At 40.6% G+C, this 15109-nt stretch overlaps 2 protein-coding genes across 8 annotated transcripts in view; both read right to left on the reverse strand.

The window, feature by feature from the left end:
- Positions 1 to 14816, reverse strand: part of OGFOD1 (2-oxoglutarate and iron dependent oxygenase domain containing 1) — a 33444-nt gene extending 18628 nt beyond the window's left edge. For 2 of the 5 annotated variants that reach the window (XM_068991895.1, XM_068991892.1), the window contains exons 1-4: positions 14663 to 14816; positions 7388 to 7533; positions 3460 to 3506; positions 933 to 1033 (exon numbers count right to left, since the gene is read on the reverse strand). In XM_068991895.1, the coding sequence (XP_068847996.1) occupies positions 933 to 1033; positions 3460 to 3506; positions 7388 to 7533; positions 14663 to 14816 (448 nt within the window). Of the gene's footprint in view, positions 1 to 932; positions 1034 to 3459; positions 3507 to 7387; positions 7534 to 14662 lie in introns of those variants that run through there. The other 3 variants (XM_068991894.1, XM_068991897.1, XM_068991896.1) reach the window with 3 other exon arrangements.
- Positions 12189 to 12710, reverse strand: LOC138097038 (protein tyrosine phosphatase type IVA 1-like). Of its 3 annotated transcripts, none has more exons than XM_068993263.1 (2): positions 12375 to 12710; positions 12189 to 12299 (listed from the first exon to the last, which is right to left on the reverse strand). In XM_068993263.1, the coding sequence occupies exons 1-2, from the start codon at positions 12708 to 12710 to the stop codon at positions 12189 to 12191; spliced, it is 447 nt and encodes a 148-aa protein (XP_068849364.1). The 3 variants fall into 3 exon arrangements, with proteins under 3 accessions (XP_068849364.1, XP_068849365.1, XP_068849363.1); XM_068993264.1 differs by having other exon boundaries at positions 12189 to 12512; positions 12606 to 12701; XM_068993262.1 differs by having other exon boundaries at positions 12189 to 12710.
- Positions 14817 to 15109: the final 293 nt, after the last annotated feature.

Raw genomic sequence — 15109 nt, forward strand, 5'->3', positions numbered from 1 at the left:
GGACACAACAGTCACAGGACTCCTAATTCCTCCTGAAGGGACAGAGATAAGAATTTGATGCACATTTCTGAGCTATTCTTCAGAAACTAAGACAACCCCCTCACCACCAGGATGAGGTGGAGGATGATAACATCAGGCTGACCACAAGCAACATGGAGCCCCCAGACTGGCTGGAACCAGAAGGTCGATGACTGAGATTCCCGGTATTATCACTGCTACCTCACCACCAACCAATCAGAAGGTCCATGAGCCATTATGCATCTGAAAACCCTCTGCCTTGTCTTTAAAAATCCTTCCCTGAAAGCTACTAGGAAGTTCACATTTTTTTTTTTGAGTGTTAGCTGCCCATTCTCCTTGCTTGGCGTCCTTATTTTGCTGCAAAGACTACTGTCAAGAATTTGGCTTTATGGGACTTCCCTGGTGGTCCAGTGGTTAAGAATCCACCTGCTAATGCTGGGGACATGGGTCAATTCCTGGTCCAGGAAGATCCCACATGCTATGGAGCAACTAAGCCCTCATGCTCTAGGGCCTGTGTACTGCAACACGAGAAGCCACCAAATGCGAAGCCCACACATCAAAACTAGACAGTAGCCCCCACCTACAGCAACTAGAGAAAGCCCAGGCACAGCAATAAAGACCCAACACAACCAAAAAGAAAGAAAGGAAGTTTGGCTCTGTGAGAAGTGGGAATGCTAACTTTGCTTGGTTACAACAGTCATAGCTCTCATCACACTCCCAAAGAGAACCCTGCCTTGTACCTTCCAAGATGGACATTTCTCTATCTGAGCTGGGTCAGACCATCCTCACTAAGAATATCCTAACACTATGAAGGGATACATAGTCTAGGATTTTGCAACACTGACACTGTCTTCCCATAATCATTTAGTTAAAGCCTTTAAATCTCAGCGACAACAAGGTTTTATCTCTCTTACCTGAGAATTCGTATTTAGCACAGGACATGTCAATGGTTGACTCCAGGTCAATCTTGGAAATGTCTGAAATCCAAGACCGGAAATGTTCAAACAGAATTTTCCTAGGAATGTAAACAAAAAATAACTTGTTACACCATGATGGGGGCTCCATTTCGATCTATGACATAAATATTTTTTCCTTCAGGTTTTGGTTAATTTAAGAGCCATTCTTGAGAATGTTCTTCACTTTAAACTTGCCAAGTTTAAGACTAGTATTCCCAGAGAAATAAATGCAGACCTCTCTACTGTAATATATTTTGTTCTACTGTTTCAGCTTATTTTTTTCCTCCTAAATTTATAGTACTGCCCTATCATGGTAGCGGTCTGGCCTTTGACAGCAGAATACCAATGTTCTAGTCCAAAGTTACTGACTTCTAGACATGCTTTTCAGCACTAACACTAGCTCTATTATTTAATGAACACTTGGGTGGGTAGCACTGTTGAGGATTAAAAACTTTAAACTACAGTAATGGTGACTACTATGCTAATTGTGTAAACTTTTTTCATATAAGTTCTGATACTAAGATGATACCAAAGAAAAGATGGTTGAACATTCCCATTTACAGCTAAAGTGGCTCTGTATAGAACTCTAACACAATTTAAGACTCACTAAACTCTGAAATTAGGTTAACTTTGATGGATCAACATTTTTATGTCAATTTTATCTCCATAAAATTGGGGAAAATATTTTAAAAAACATTTTTAAAGGGTTTATACTAGTTCAAATTTTGTACCTGAAGAGAAAACACTGTTTCAATCATCTTAATTCAAATGTACATAACTGAAATCCCCATAAAATGCAATTGTGCTGTTAATAACTAAAGATCAAGTCTCCAGGTTGATCCCCTGAAATTTTATTACCAAATATCTTTTTATACTGTATACTACCCAATCCAGAACGTTCCAGAATATATTGTACTTGTTAGTCCAACCATAAGTGCCATGTAACTTTTACAGGCAGAGTTGCAAATCAGAATAGACCAGCAAAGCAAACTGTAAACCAGGCTTCAGGTAAAGTGGGTGGTCGAAGTCTTGAGTCTTAAACATTTATGCAACTGATATTATCAAAGCCTTTCATCCCTCTTTTACTGGTAACATCAGCTGCCACAAATTTATTCCATAGAAAGCTCTTCCTCTGGTCATCCCATGAAGGTGTCACAATTATAGGGCTATTTTCTGCCATCATTCTCATTTGTTAACAGTATTCATGAGAGAAATCATAAAACCTAACAGGCAAAAAAAAGGTCACCTTTCTGTAAAGACAAGGAATTCCATCATTCACACCATCTGGCTATTACCTTTTGGGTACAGAATGTAACTCAATCCCAGAGGAAAGACATGCTTATCAGAGGCGTGGTGTGAACTAATGAGACAATGCCCTAAAAGCATGGTCATGGAGGAAAAAAGGTCTAAATAACCGTGAACTGTTACAGTTAACAAATACTTTAGGTTTTAGAAGAAGTAATCTGTGCAGACTGCCACTATTTAATCCTATTAGCCAGATTTAAACATACCATTCTTACAAGTCTTTTTCTTTGTATACACATAGGTATACAGATAAACATTTCTTTTTTTCAAATGAGATCACACCTTGTGTGCTATTTTTAACTTCTTTCTCTTTATGTTTTTCTAGCCTATGCCTTTGCCAGCAGTATCACATTTTATAAATCACTTCAAAAAACGCTGTAAATTAAACTGGGACAAAACAGTAATTATGTGAGATACTGAGTCTCAGAAAGATTAAAATGTAAAAAAAAAAAAGTGTCTTGGAATTGATGAAACAACTACTATACTCATGTGTTGAGCATTTAATGGTATTAGTTCAGTCCAGTCACTTAGTTGTGTCTGACTCTGAGACCCCATGGACTGCAGCACACCAAGCTTCCCTGTCCATCAGCAACTCTTGGAGCTTGCTTATTTAACGGTATAGTTTTCCACTTTGTTCTCTACCATTATCTGTATAACTCTTGATGGATGGCCATTTAATTTGTATGTAATTATTCACTTATGATAAACAATCTTGTATGGAATCTTTGAGCACATCCTTATTTTCACAGGACAAATTCTTGTATCTGGAATTATACTACAAAAAGAAAGCATAATTTTAAGGGTTTTGATACATTTTTCAAAACTATCTTCTAAGAAAAATTGCAGCATTGTATTATCTACACTTCTGTCAACACTGGAGCTTTTGTTTTAAATATGTCAACCTGACAATGTGAAAGATGGTACCGCCAGTATTGTTTTCCTGGTTACTAACATGGTCATTTTATCACTGGAAACTTTGGCCATGGAATCAGACAGACCTGGATCTGTATCTCGGCTCCATTTTCCCCTAGATAACTGTGAAGAAATTACTTACTTTCTGTTTCCTCCTCTACAAAAGGAGACAATAATGCCAACAAAGATGGCATGACGTAACATTTAAAGCACTTACTCCTTTGCCTGGCACATACTTGGCACACAGCAAGTATGAGTACTCCTTTACCTTAAAGCACAGATGTGGGGCTCTCTTCTCTTCTTCAGATCATCAGACTTGACCATGAAAAAACAAAAAAAGGATTTCCTTCATAAATCAAATGCACAGAGCAGAGCAGTTTAGGGAGGGAGCATGCTGGCAGTCCAGCAATGTCACTAAAAGCCTGGACTCTGAAGCCAAATTGCCTGGAGTTGACACATGGCCCCCTCCATTTGGCAGCTCTGTGACTTGGGCATGCTGCTTAGCCTCTCTGTGCCTTATTCACTCCACAAATAGTTACAAAAGTATTATAGTGGAGCTTATACATTCTTGTGGGGGAAAGACAATAAACATTACAAATTATTAGAATAAAAAAGGTGAGGAATGTCATGGGAAAATAAAGCAGAGTATGACGGACCAGGAGTGCTGAGAGCAGGGAAGGGCTTGCAATATAAATTTGGTGGCCAAGTTAGACTTCATGCATGTGCAGCAGAGGCTTGAAGGAAGCTGGGAAGTGTACTCAGGGAAGATCTCAGCAAAGCAGATTCAATGTCCTGAGTGGGAAGAATGCCTGGCCTGTTGAAGAAATCATAGGATGTGGCTTAGTGAGTTGGAGGGAAGCAGCAGGAGGTGGGGCCAAAGATGTAATGGGAGATGTACAACCACTCTGATTTTTGCTCAGAGAAATGAGAACCTTAAGGAGATTTTGAACAAAACTTTTTAGAACTGAGATGAAATTCACGTAACATAGAATTTACTATTTTAACGTCTCCAAGAATGTAATTCAGGGGGCTTTTAGTATTTTCACATGTGCAACTATCACGCATGCATGCTCAGTTATATCTGACTCTTTGCAACCCTGTGGACTGTAGCCTGCCAGGCTCCTCTGTCCATGGAATTCTCTAGGCAAGAAAACTGGAGTGGGTTGCCATTTCCTACTCCCACTATCTAATTCTAGAATATTTTCATCATACCAAAAAGAAACCCTTTACCTATTAGGCAGTCATTCCCCATCTCCATCCCCCAGCTCCTGGCAATCACTAATGTACTCTATACGTTTTGCTGGTTATTACCTATAAATGGAATCACACTATATGTGGCCTTCTGTATCTAGCTTCTTTCACTGAGCTTGTTTTCAAAGTTTACCCATGTTGCAGCAGTATTTAGTACTTCATTCCTTTTTCTGGCTGAGTAATATTCCACTGTATAGACATACCACCTTGATCTATCCATTCATCATCAGTTGATGAACACTGGGTGTTTCTACTTTTTGGCTATTATAAACATTGCTGCTTTGAAATCTGAGTACAAATTTTTATGTGAGCAAATGATTTCAATTTTCTTGGGTCCATTAACATTTTAAACAAACACAATGGCTGTATGTGGGCTAAGGGTAGAAGCAAGGAGAGTAGTTAGTCCACCAACAGGATAATCCTGGTGAGAGAAAAGGCTTGGGTCAGGTGACAGCTGTTAGCAGTGGAAGTGAAAAGTATATTTTTCTGAATATATTCTGACAGTAGATCCAAAAGAATTTTCCACTGGAATGGAGAAGGGGTGTGAGAGAGGAATGAAGGATAACCTCAAGGTTTCTGGCCTGGGTCACTGGAAAGACTGATGCTCATCAACTGAGACGGGGGAAACTGTAAGTGAAGCAGATTGAGGGCGAAAAGACAAGAAGTTTAGTTTTTGAAAGTGTGAAACACTTAACAGATATCCAAAAGTGGAGGCAAAGCCATGAGACTCCCTGGAGTCTCCAAGGGTGAAGTCCTAGAGTACTCTGTCATTAAGAAGCCAGGTACCAACGGAGGACCTGCCGAAGGGAACTAAGAAGGACTTGCCAGTGAGGCAGAAGGAAAATGAGTGTGAACGTAAAGTATCCTGAATGTAAAGTGAAAAACAAAGGAAAAATCAGGCCACTCCTAATGACTAACTTGGTCAGGAGAACTGGAAGTTGTTATAGGCCCCATTATCAAGTCAATTCATAGCACAAGCAAAGAAAAAGGGCTATAAGTGAAGTCTGATGGGACAGGAGATGGAAAGCAGGTTTATATTTACTGTCTTCGGGTGAAGAAGTCCCACAGTGAGCATAGTGAAAAATTATTCACACAAGTTCCATTAAGCACCGTTGGTATCTAAAGTAATGGCTGCTTCGTTTTCCCTCATTACCTTAGGGCCGTTTTTACTATTTTGCCTCTCATGGACTTCACAGAAGTATTTTCCATCTACTGAACTGCATTAAGTAAAAACCAGTTTGGCTTCTCAATTTCAGTAATCGGATATGCATATAGCACCTAAATCAACAAAAGAGGCCTAGTGTTATCAAAGTTAATATAATTATAAAGATAGATGACTATGATTTTTATTAACTTTTACAACTTCACTATGGATACAAGCTATTTTTCATTAGATTTCCAGAATTAAAAAGAGAACGTCATTTGTGTATTTAACCAGATTAAATCATACATATAAAAGGCCCAGAGATAGACTGGGGGACACAACCAGCTCAAGTGCAAAAGACTAAACGCAAGACAGAGGAATTTGTTACTTTTACCCTAGATTAGAAGAAATAAAAGAGAAAATGAAAAAAAAAAACAAGATAGCTCTTCATCCTCACTTTTTTTGTGATTTTAAGGACTGTCTTTAAGGTTTTATAAAGACCTCCAAGAGTGATGTACACCCCGCAATGAAAAATATCCTCCCAGACTGGGGAAACCAATGACCTATATATTTTTAAACCTAGCATGGGCCTGGCTTCTAACAGCAGGAAAACAACCATTGATTTTGAGTTAGTCTTCTGTCAAATTCAATTGTCCACCAATTTAAAAAGACTAGATCTAACGCTCTACAAGACATATGACAATACATAAATCTACCTAAACAAGACATGAACTCAAAAATTTAATTGGTTAGTGGCTCAAACAGTAAAGAATCTGCCTGCAATGCAGCAGACCCGGGTTCAGTCCCTAAGTCAGGAAGATCTCTTGGAGAAGGAAATGGCTACTCCAGTATTCTTGCCTGGGAAATCCCACAGACAGAGAAGCCTGGCAGGCTACAGTCCATGGGGTTGCAAAAGGGTCAGATACAACAGAGCAACTAACACACTACCTTCTAGTGTACTACTCTCTTTATTATATCACTCCCCAAAATGTACTTATCAGCTTACTGTACTTGACTATCTTTCACCATCACTACCACCTCTATACTTTTAAATTTTAAAGGCTTTCAGGGCAGGAACTGGCAAAGACCCCCCATAATACTTATTAACACCTAACACATAACCTAGATAGCATATTGAAAAGCAGAGACATTACTTTGCCAACAAAGGTCCGTCTAGTCAAGGCTATGGTTTTTCCTGTGGTCATGTATGGATGTGAGAGTTGGACTGTGAAGAAAGCTGAGCACTGAAGAACTGATGCTTTTGAACTGTGGTGTTGGAGAAGACTCTTGAGAATCCCTCGGACTGCAAGGAGATCCAACCAGTCCATCCTAAAGGAGATCAGTCCTGGGTTTTCTTTGGAAGGAATGATGCTAAAGCTGAAACTCCAGTACTTTGGCCACCTCATGCGAAGAGTTGACTCACTGGAAAAGACCCTGATGCTGGGAGGGACTGGGGGCAGGAGGAGAAGGAGATGACAGAGGATGAGATGGCTGGATGGCATCACTGACTCAATGGACGTGAATCTAAGTGAGCTCCGGGAGTTGGTGATGGACAGGGAGGCCTGGCGTGCTGCGATTTATGGGGTCGCAAAGAGTCGGACACGACTGAGCGACTGAACTGAACACATAGTAAACACTCAGGTTATGTTAAATAAATGAATGCTTTTAACAACATCAAGACCAGACCAGGACCCCCAGTGGAAAACCCAAATTAAAACCTCAAGTCGATATGGTAATGAATGATTTTTATAGACAACGACTTTCTGAAGTGGAAAAGCTAATGTGAAAGGGGCATAAATACCTGCTGGAATTTATATAAATCATTATACTTTTCATGGAAGTCCAAGTTCAAAAGTTCCTTCTGAAGTCCTTCCAAGAAGTTTTGGCTTTGGATGAAGTTTGGGATCACGCAGTGAAGAAAGGGGTCCATGTCCATGACAATGGCTTCTGTTGGGAAGAAAGTGTTATCCGTGACTTTTACTTCTTGTATTTTTGACTCATGAACAGCACAGCAGAGAGAATACAAAAGGGATGGTGATGAATTTTTGGAAACTTAGCACCTAAAATCAAAGATTTTGGGGAAGAACTATAAGTTCTTTTTGTTTTCTCTTCCCACTCAATACTACTTTTCGAAGGTATTGTGCTTAACAATGTTAGGCCTTAAGATGAGTATAGGTGATGACACTCAATTAAGACTCCTGCTCTTTTGGAGAGTTTTTTAGTTCACTGATTACTTACTCAGCTGAATGCATTTCAGTCTTAATTCATTTCCCCCTAAACTTCAAATGAAAGTAGCAAATTAAAAAGAGAATAGCAATACTGGCTGGAAATTTTTTTTCAATCCTTTTTTTTTTCCCTAAAGTACTGCTAGAGGAAGTCATAATATATATATATATATATTTTTTTTTTTTAATAGGGTCAGGCATAACCCTAACTCCTTGAGTTTTATCTCAACGTTTCACCCACTAAGTCTGGTGGGAGAGATTATGTACCCCTCTAATAAAACTCACTGCCGCTACCACACACCAAGTGCCAGGCACAGTAGGGTCTGATAGTGTAAAGCTTACAGGTATTATCTTGTTTAGTCAACAGTTTTAAGGTAGACCCCATCACTATCTCTATCCCACACAGAAGGAAACTACAAAATCCCTGGTGTATAGAGCTTAAACATGAAGCCATCACTTTATATGTGCATCCGGAACACCCAAGACTCATCTCCTTAAAGCACTTAACCAATGAAACAACAAACCTGGCAAACTTTAGAAGCAAAAGCATGATGCATTAAGCAGAGTCCTTATCTTACAAGGTGATATTTGAAGCTGAGGATGAAATCATTTGAGGCAGGTTCCTTCCTTTGTTCAAACCATGTTTACTTCCGTGGGTCATGCTGTTGAACTACAGGCCTGCAAAACTGAGTAAGCCCAGGTGCCTACTATCAGGCAGCTCTCAACAAATGCTCTGGCTATGCTATCACAGGACAAACAAGCATCACCTTCGGAGGAAAAACGCGCAAAAGCCACTCAACTAGGTGTCCAAATGCTTACTGGTCCTTACTCAGAAAAATATGTATTGATACATGCAGGCATTAGCTCATTAATCACTCTCATCTTTCCCAGAGAAATTGCCAGGGTTCTGCCCCGGTGGATCCAGGGAATTCAAAGGGGAGACGGAGTAGGCGAGGAAAAACTTATTTATTTAGAAATATAAAAGAAATTAAGAAGAAATAGTATAGTAGGAAAATTTAGTGGAGAAAAGAGGCTGAATAACTTGGTTTACGTGGAAAGCCAATAAAACATCAGGACAAGAAGTTTGCACCATCTACGTTAGGCCACCGGCGTCCGTTTGAATAGCGGAGAGTGCCCCACCTTGGGCTCCCTCTCTCATGGATCTTAGAAGCTGGGGCAAGTAAGTAGACATGGCAAGCCTCCATGCCCCAGATGGGAATTCAGCCAGAAAATAGAGTAAGAAAAGAAGACACGGGGGAAACCAGACTTCCAATGACTGGCCCCCCCTCTATTGTCTGGAAAGGCCTTATATACCTTTTGATTGTACATAGAGATCAATGGGTAATACAAAATTATGCAGCGTCAGCAGCCTTGACTCTTATCGAGACCAGGCTTTTTCTCTGCATACTTAGTTGTATACGCAACTCTTGGGTGATTTACATCATCTTCTGGCCAGAAGGCCAATTAACATTTTATGGCCCTTTTCTGATAAGGGTAATAGTGCTGTTCTTCCCAAAGTCTGGTGACACTCTCAGAAAGCACTAAATACTGTTACATTCTTACATAGCAAGGATACAATTTATAACAAGTAAAAGGAGTACAGTGATTTATAACAAAGAGAAAAGTAATTAACTCAAAAGTCTAGTGTTGCTACATCAAAACTACTATATTCCTATTTCTGCATCCCGATTACATTGATTAATATCCTCCCAGGTGCCTAAAAGATAAAGAATATGGAGGCCTGGCAGCAGTCATTGAGTCAACAGTGAAAACCCGTCACCAATATAATTTTTAGCTCTTTAGAAAAGACTCTATCTTTAAGATGCTTTAAGCTTTGTGCCTCTCGCGGCTGGGGGGCTGTGAGCAATTCACAAGTTGTAAAAAGTCCGGGGGGAACCTGTCAGGCAAGTTAGAGAGCCACCGGAGGGGTTTGAGCTGAAACATTCCTTTCATATGCAGGAGACTGAAGCCCTGAATTAACTTTTTCCAGAGAATGTCAGAAGAGTGGAAAGCACAGTACAATAAAATCAGGCCGACTCTGGTTTTGAGGGGTAGATGTTCAGGAAAACTCAGGGGGAACCCCTGAAGCCAGATCATGCCTTTGCGTTTTGTTGGGCTTCCTTCCTCATGACCTTTGCCATGGGTGGGATTCCTCACGCTGGCTCCCAGCAAGAAATAGTATAGATTAAAAGGCAAAATGGTTGTCCAAAGAGGCCTTACAAATACCTGAGAAAAGAAAAGAAGTGACAGGCAAAGGAGAAAAGGAAAGATAGATCCATTTGAATGCAGTTCCAAAGAACAGCAAGGAGAGATAAGAAAGCCTTATCAGTGATCAATCCAAACAAATAGAGGAAAACATCAGAATGGGAAAGACTAGAGATCTCTTCAAGAAAATTAGAGACACTAAGGAAACATTTTATGCATAGATGGGCACCATAAGAACAGAAATGGTATGGACCTAACAGAAGCACCATAAGAACAGAAACGGTATGGACCTAACAGAAGCAGAAGATATTAAGAAAAGGTGGCAAGAATACACAGAAGAACTGTACAAAAAAAGAGCTTCACGACCCAGATAATCACGATGGTGTGATCACTCACCTAGAGCCAGACATCCTGGAATGTGAAGTCAAGTGGGCCTTAGAAAAACATCACTACGAACAAAGCTAATGGAGGTGATAGAATTCCAGTTGAGCTATTTCAAATCCTAAAAGATGATGCTGTGAAAGTGCTGCCCTCAATATGTCAGCAAATTTGGAAAACTCAGCAGTGGCCACAGGCCTGGAAAAGGTCAGTTTTCATTCCAATCCCAAAGAAAGGCAATGCCAAAGAATGCTCAAACTACCACACAGTTGCACTCATCTCACACACTAGCAAAGTAACACTCAAAATTCTCCAAGCCAGGCTTCAACAGCATGTGAACCATGAACTTCCAGATGTTCAAGCTGGATTTAGAAAAGGCAGAGGGACCAGATCAAATTGCCAACATCCGTTGGATCATTGAAGAAGCAAAAGTGTTCCAGAAAAACACCTACTTCATTGACTATGCCAATTGACCATGCCTTTGACTGTGTGAATCACAACAAACTGTGGAAAATTCTTTTTTTTTTTTTTTACGATAAATGCATATCATCATTTATTTAATGTTTAAGCTCTTGCACTAGATTTTTACAAGCTGGTGAACACTGACAAATTATTTCTCCCACAGAACTATAACCACTTGTTCCCAGACAGTATAAATATATGGTTGAGCTAACGTTAATACACATCACCATTTTATCAATTACATAATAAAACAAATTGTCAAGTATCCAAATATTAAGTTACACAGCTCAAAAGGTATATAAAATATTAAATGTCTGCTCAATTCATTAGCAGAAACCCACATTTTTTTTTTGCAAGAGAGGCTGGGAATCACACTTCAAACAAAACTAAGTCGGTAAACAACTTCAGGTAAGTATGAAAAAAAATTACAAGAATTTCAGAAATTTTGATTTAAGAATTATTTTAGTTACAGTAACAAAGTATTTCTACCTTTTAAAAAAATATTTACTAAATTAAAGCACATATTCTACATGTCCTACACAAGACAAAGGCAACATTTTATTAAAAATACTTAATAACCCCCTCCCATTCTTTTTTCAGGCCCTCCCTGTAAGTTGCACCCCAAAGTGCAAACATTAAAATGAACTGTAAGGCTTTTGTCTGGAGACATTAAAGACATGTGCTTCTGTACAATGTAGATTTTCAAAATGGAGGCCTTTTACAACATAAAATGAGATTTATAGAAAGATATTAAATAATCACTGTAAGACTTGGTTAATAAAAAGGGAGCAAATCTGATATATACTGGTATGAATGTGGGAGATGTAAACATATTGTGAGCAAACAAACCTCACAGGCCCTATTTTCTATGTTTGAAATGATGCAAGGAATAAACCACATAAGGTCCAGAGTGTTCATAGTTCCTGGGATTTGTTCTATATGATACTAAAAATATACAAGTATTGTGCTGGGTATTTTGGCACCTAGTCTTTCTAAATTTCTTATATATTGGTAAGATTCTGGCATGGAAACAGATTTAATGACATGACTCAATACTGCATGATTTCAGGAAAGGTCAATTGGTATAAATTATAAGCACATATTAAATGCTGAACAGCAAAAATTCTTTACTAGTATCCAAACAGGTTGATCATAACCTGAACAGAGACTACAACTCTGCCAGGCCTATGGCCTGGTGAAACTGCTTTTCACCACTCCTATGGGAGCTTCATCAGACTTATTCACCAAGTCAACCGGGCTATCTGCTATATACGACAAATTCCATTCCATCTCAGGTTCCACTTCTAATCAATGGCATCATGCACTCTGGTTTTACTGAATGCAACAGTTGTTTCTATGCCCACTGGAGTCTTTGAAGCGCCGCCGCATTTTAGGACAATACTTCTCCAAATACAAAAGTTGCTTGCTGTTAAAAGCTCCTCGCTGCTTTTGTCTTATGAACTGTACTGCATCTTCGTATTTCATTCCACCTTCAATTAATGCTAGGGCAACAAGCACTGGAGCTCTGCCAAGGCCTGCAACACAATGAACAGCAATACAACAACCAGGGTCTTCACGAAACTTAATTTTCACAAGACTTAACCAATCATCAACAATCTGGTTAGATGGTGGTGCGCCATCATCAAAAGGCCAATCGAGAACATGGATGCCTTCTTTCTCCACAGGAGTAGTGTCATAAGCTGCTTCACATACTCTTACAATTGTGGTAACTCCATACTTCTTAAGTTCCTCTATAAATTTGCTTAACGTTGCATTAGTTGGGTTGTGTGTAATAAGAAATCTCATGTTCCTGTATGTAACTTCCACAGGAGCTGGGCGGTTCATTCGAGCCATGTTAATTTACTTAAAAACACTCAATAGGGATATGAAAGAATTTAAAAAATTGAATACAGAAATGATGCAAAGAAACACAGTCAACTTTAATATACTCCACTCGAAATTCTCAGTGCTTTTAAGTATGAAGTTGGGTGTAATGAATGAATGAACTTCTTAACAAGAAGCAGCAATTCTTCAATCCAGTAATACTGAGGCAATAGAAAGGAAGTGCACTGAGGTTTACCCCATCCAGATCAGAATTCTTGTATAAAAATGCTCTCTGGATTTCAATTCAACACCTCTGTCTCCAGGTTAACCAGTCTTACGGGGGCTTCTTGGTTGAGCAGTAATGAATTTCTGCAGTTCACTTGTCTGCATAGAGGTCGTGCTGTGCCTGGCAGTAATCTCCACTGCCCTTCAGAAACTCCATAAATGTGTGGCCGAGAACACCACAGAACTGAGGAATATGTTTACTCACTGAAGATTGTGGCCTAACCATACAGCCGGTCCCAAGGTGGCGGTGGCGGGGCAGGGGTGGCGGCGGCGGCCACGGCTTCGCGGGCGGCGGGGGCACCGGAGTCGGTCCTGCAGTGAACGGCCCGGGGAAGAGCACCGAAAATTCTTAAAGAGATGGGAATATTAGACCACCTTCCCTGTCTCCTGAGAAATCTGTATGCAAGTCAAGAAGCAACAGTTAGAACTGGACATGGAACAACAGATTGGTTCCAGATAAGAAAAGGAGTACATCAAGGCTGTATATTGTCACCCTGCTTATTTAACTTCTATGCAGAGTACATCATGCCAAATGCCGGGCTGGATGAAGCACAAGCTGGAATCAACATTGCCAGGAGAAATATCAATAATCTCAGATACGCAGATGACACCACCCTTATGGCAGAAAGTGAAGAAGAACTAAAGAGCCTCTTGATGAAAGTAAAAGAGGAGTGCATAAGCTGGCTTAAAACTCAACATTGAGAAAACCAAGATCATGGCATCCGGTCCCATGACTTCACGGCAGATAGATGGAGAAACAATGGAAACAGTGAGACTTTATTTTCTGAGGTTCCAAAATTACTGCAGATGGTGACTGCAGCCATGAAATTAAAAGACGCTTGCTTTGTGGAAGAAAGTTATGATCAACCTAGACAGCATATTCAAAAGCAGAGACATTACTTTCCCAACAAAGGTCCGTCTAACCAAAGCTATGGTTTTTCCACTAGTCATGTATGGATGTGAGAGTTGGCCTATAAAGAAAGTTGAGCGCCAAAGAATTGATAATTTTGAATTGTGGTTTGGAAAAGACTCCTTGGACTGCAAGAAGATCCAACCAGTCCATCCTAAGGGAAATCAGTCCTGAATATTCATTGGAAGGACTGATGCTGAAGCTGAAACTCCAATACTTTGGCTACCTGATACTTAGAACTGACTCATTGGAAAAGACCCTGATGCTGGTAAAGACTGAAGGCGGGAGGAGAAAGGGGCGACCAAGAACGAGATGTTTGGAGGGCATCACCAACTCGATAGACATGAGTTTGAATAAGCTCCGGGAGTTGGTGATAGACAGGGAAGCCTGGCGCGCTGCAGTTCATGGGGTCGCAAAGAGTCGGACACGACTGAGCTACTGAACTGATCTTAGTTTACACAGTAAGGAGCTGAACTCATTGCCCAAAGACGCACAAAGAGTGAAGAAGGTGCTAATTCGCTAATCTCTAATTTCAGAATTTCCACCAATTTGCAGGCCGTCTACTTCCTGAAACTTCCTGGCCTACATTTCTTTCTCTATTGGGTTTCTAAAGCTACAAGAACTTGGATTAAAAAGCGACAGCAGGCCAGGCAGGAGAGTCGGAGGTGGCCAAAGTCACGTTCTCTCCAAGAGCCTCTTGTACTGTAGCCTTGTTGCTCGACTGCCAGGACTTTTTCAGCGGCCCCCAACCTGGGGCTGCGCCTCCCTCTTCACAGAGCCCGCTTACCGTGGCGGAATGGCGTCCTGCGACTCCAGGCCTCAGCCACTTGCTTTTTCAAAGTTTCCTCTGTGACAGCATCCGAGAACTTAGCCATCACCTCCTTCTTTACTTTTTTCCCCGCCCGGTCAGAACCGGGCTCAGCAGGCCGCTTTCCGTTCATCTCTTCGCTAGCTACAACACCCACGGCACGCTGAGGTAGCAGCTCTTTTCCTAAGGAGACTATAATTCCCAGAATGCCTCCTTTCCCGTGTTTCCCTACCGCTATCCAATAGAAAGCACTGAGGTAAAGGAAGGCGGAACCAGTACCTGATTTACCAATGGAAGCTCCAGATACTGCAGCTATCCTAGCAGTGATTGGATCGTTGGGGATAGGATACCGCCTTTCTATTTCCTGCCGCCAGAGACTCCGGGTGCTCTTCCGGCGTGCGTACGCCTCCTTCGGCTTTCTCTTGT

This window comes from Capricornis sumatraensis, chromosome 20, assembly GCF_032405125.1.
Source record: "Capricornis sumatraensis isolate serow.1 chromosome 20, serow.2, whole genome shotgun sequence".
In the NCBI taxonomy this organism is placed as follows: Eukaryota; Metazoa; Chordata; class Mammalia; order Artiodactyla; family Bovidae; genus Capricornis; species Capricornis sumatraensis.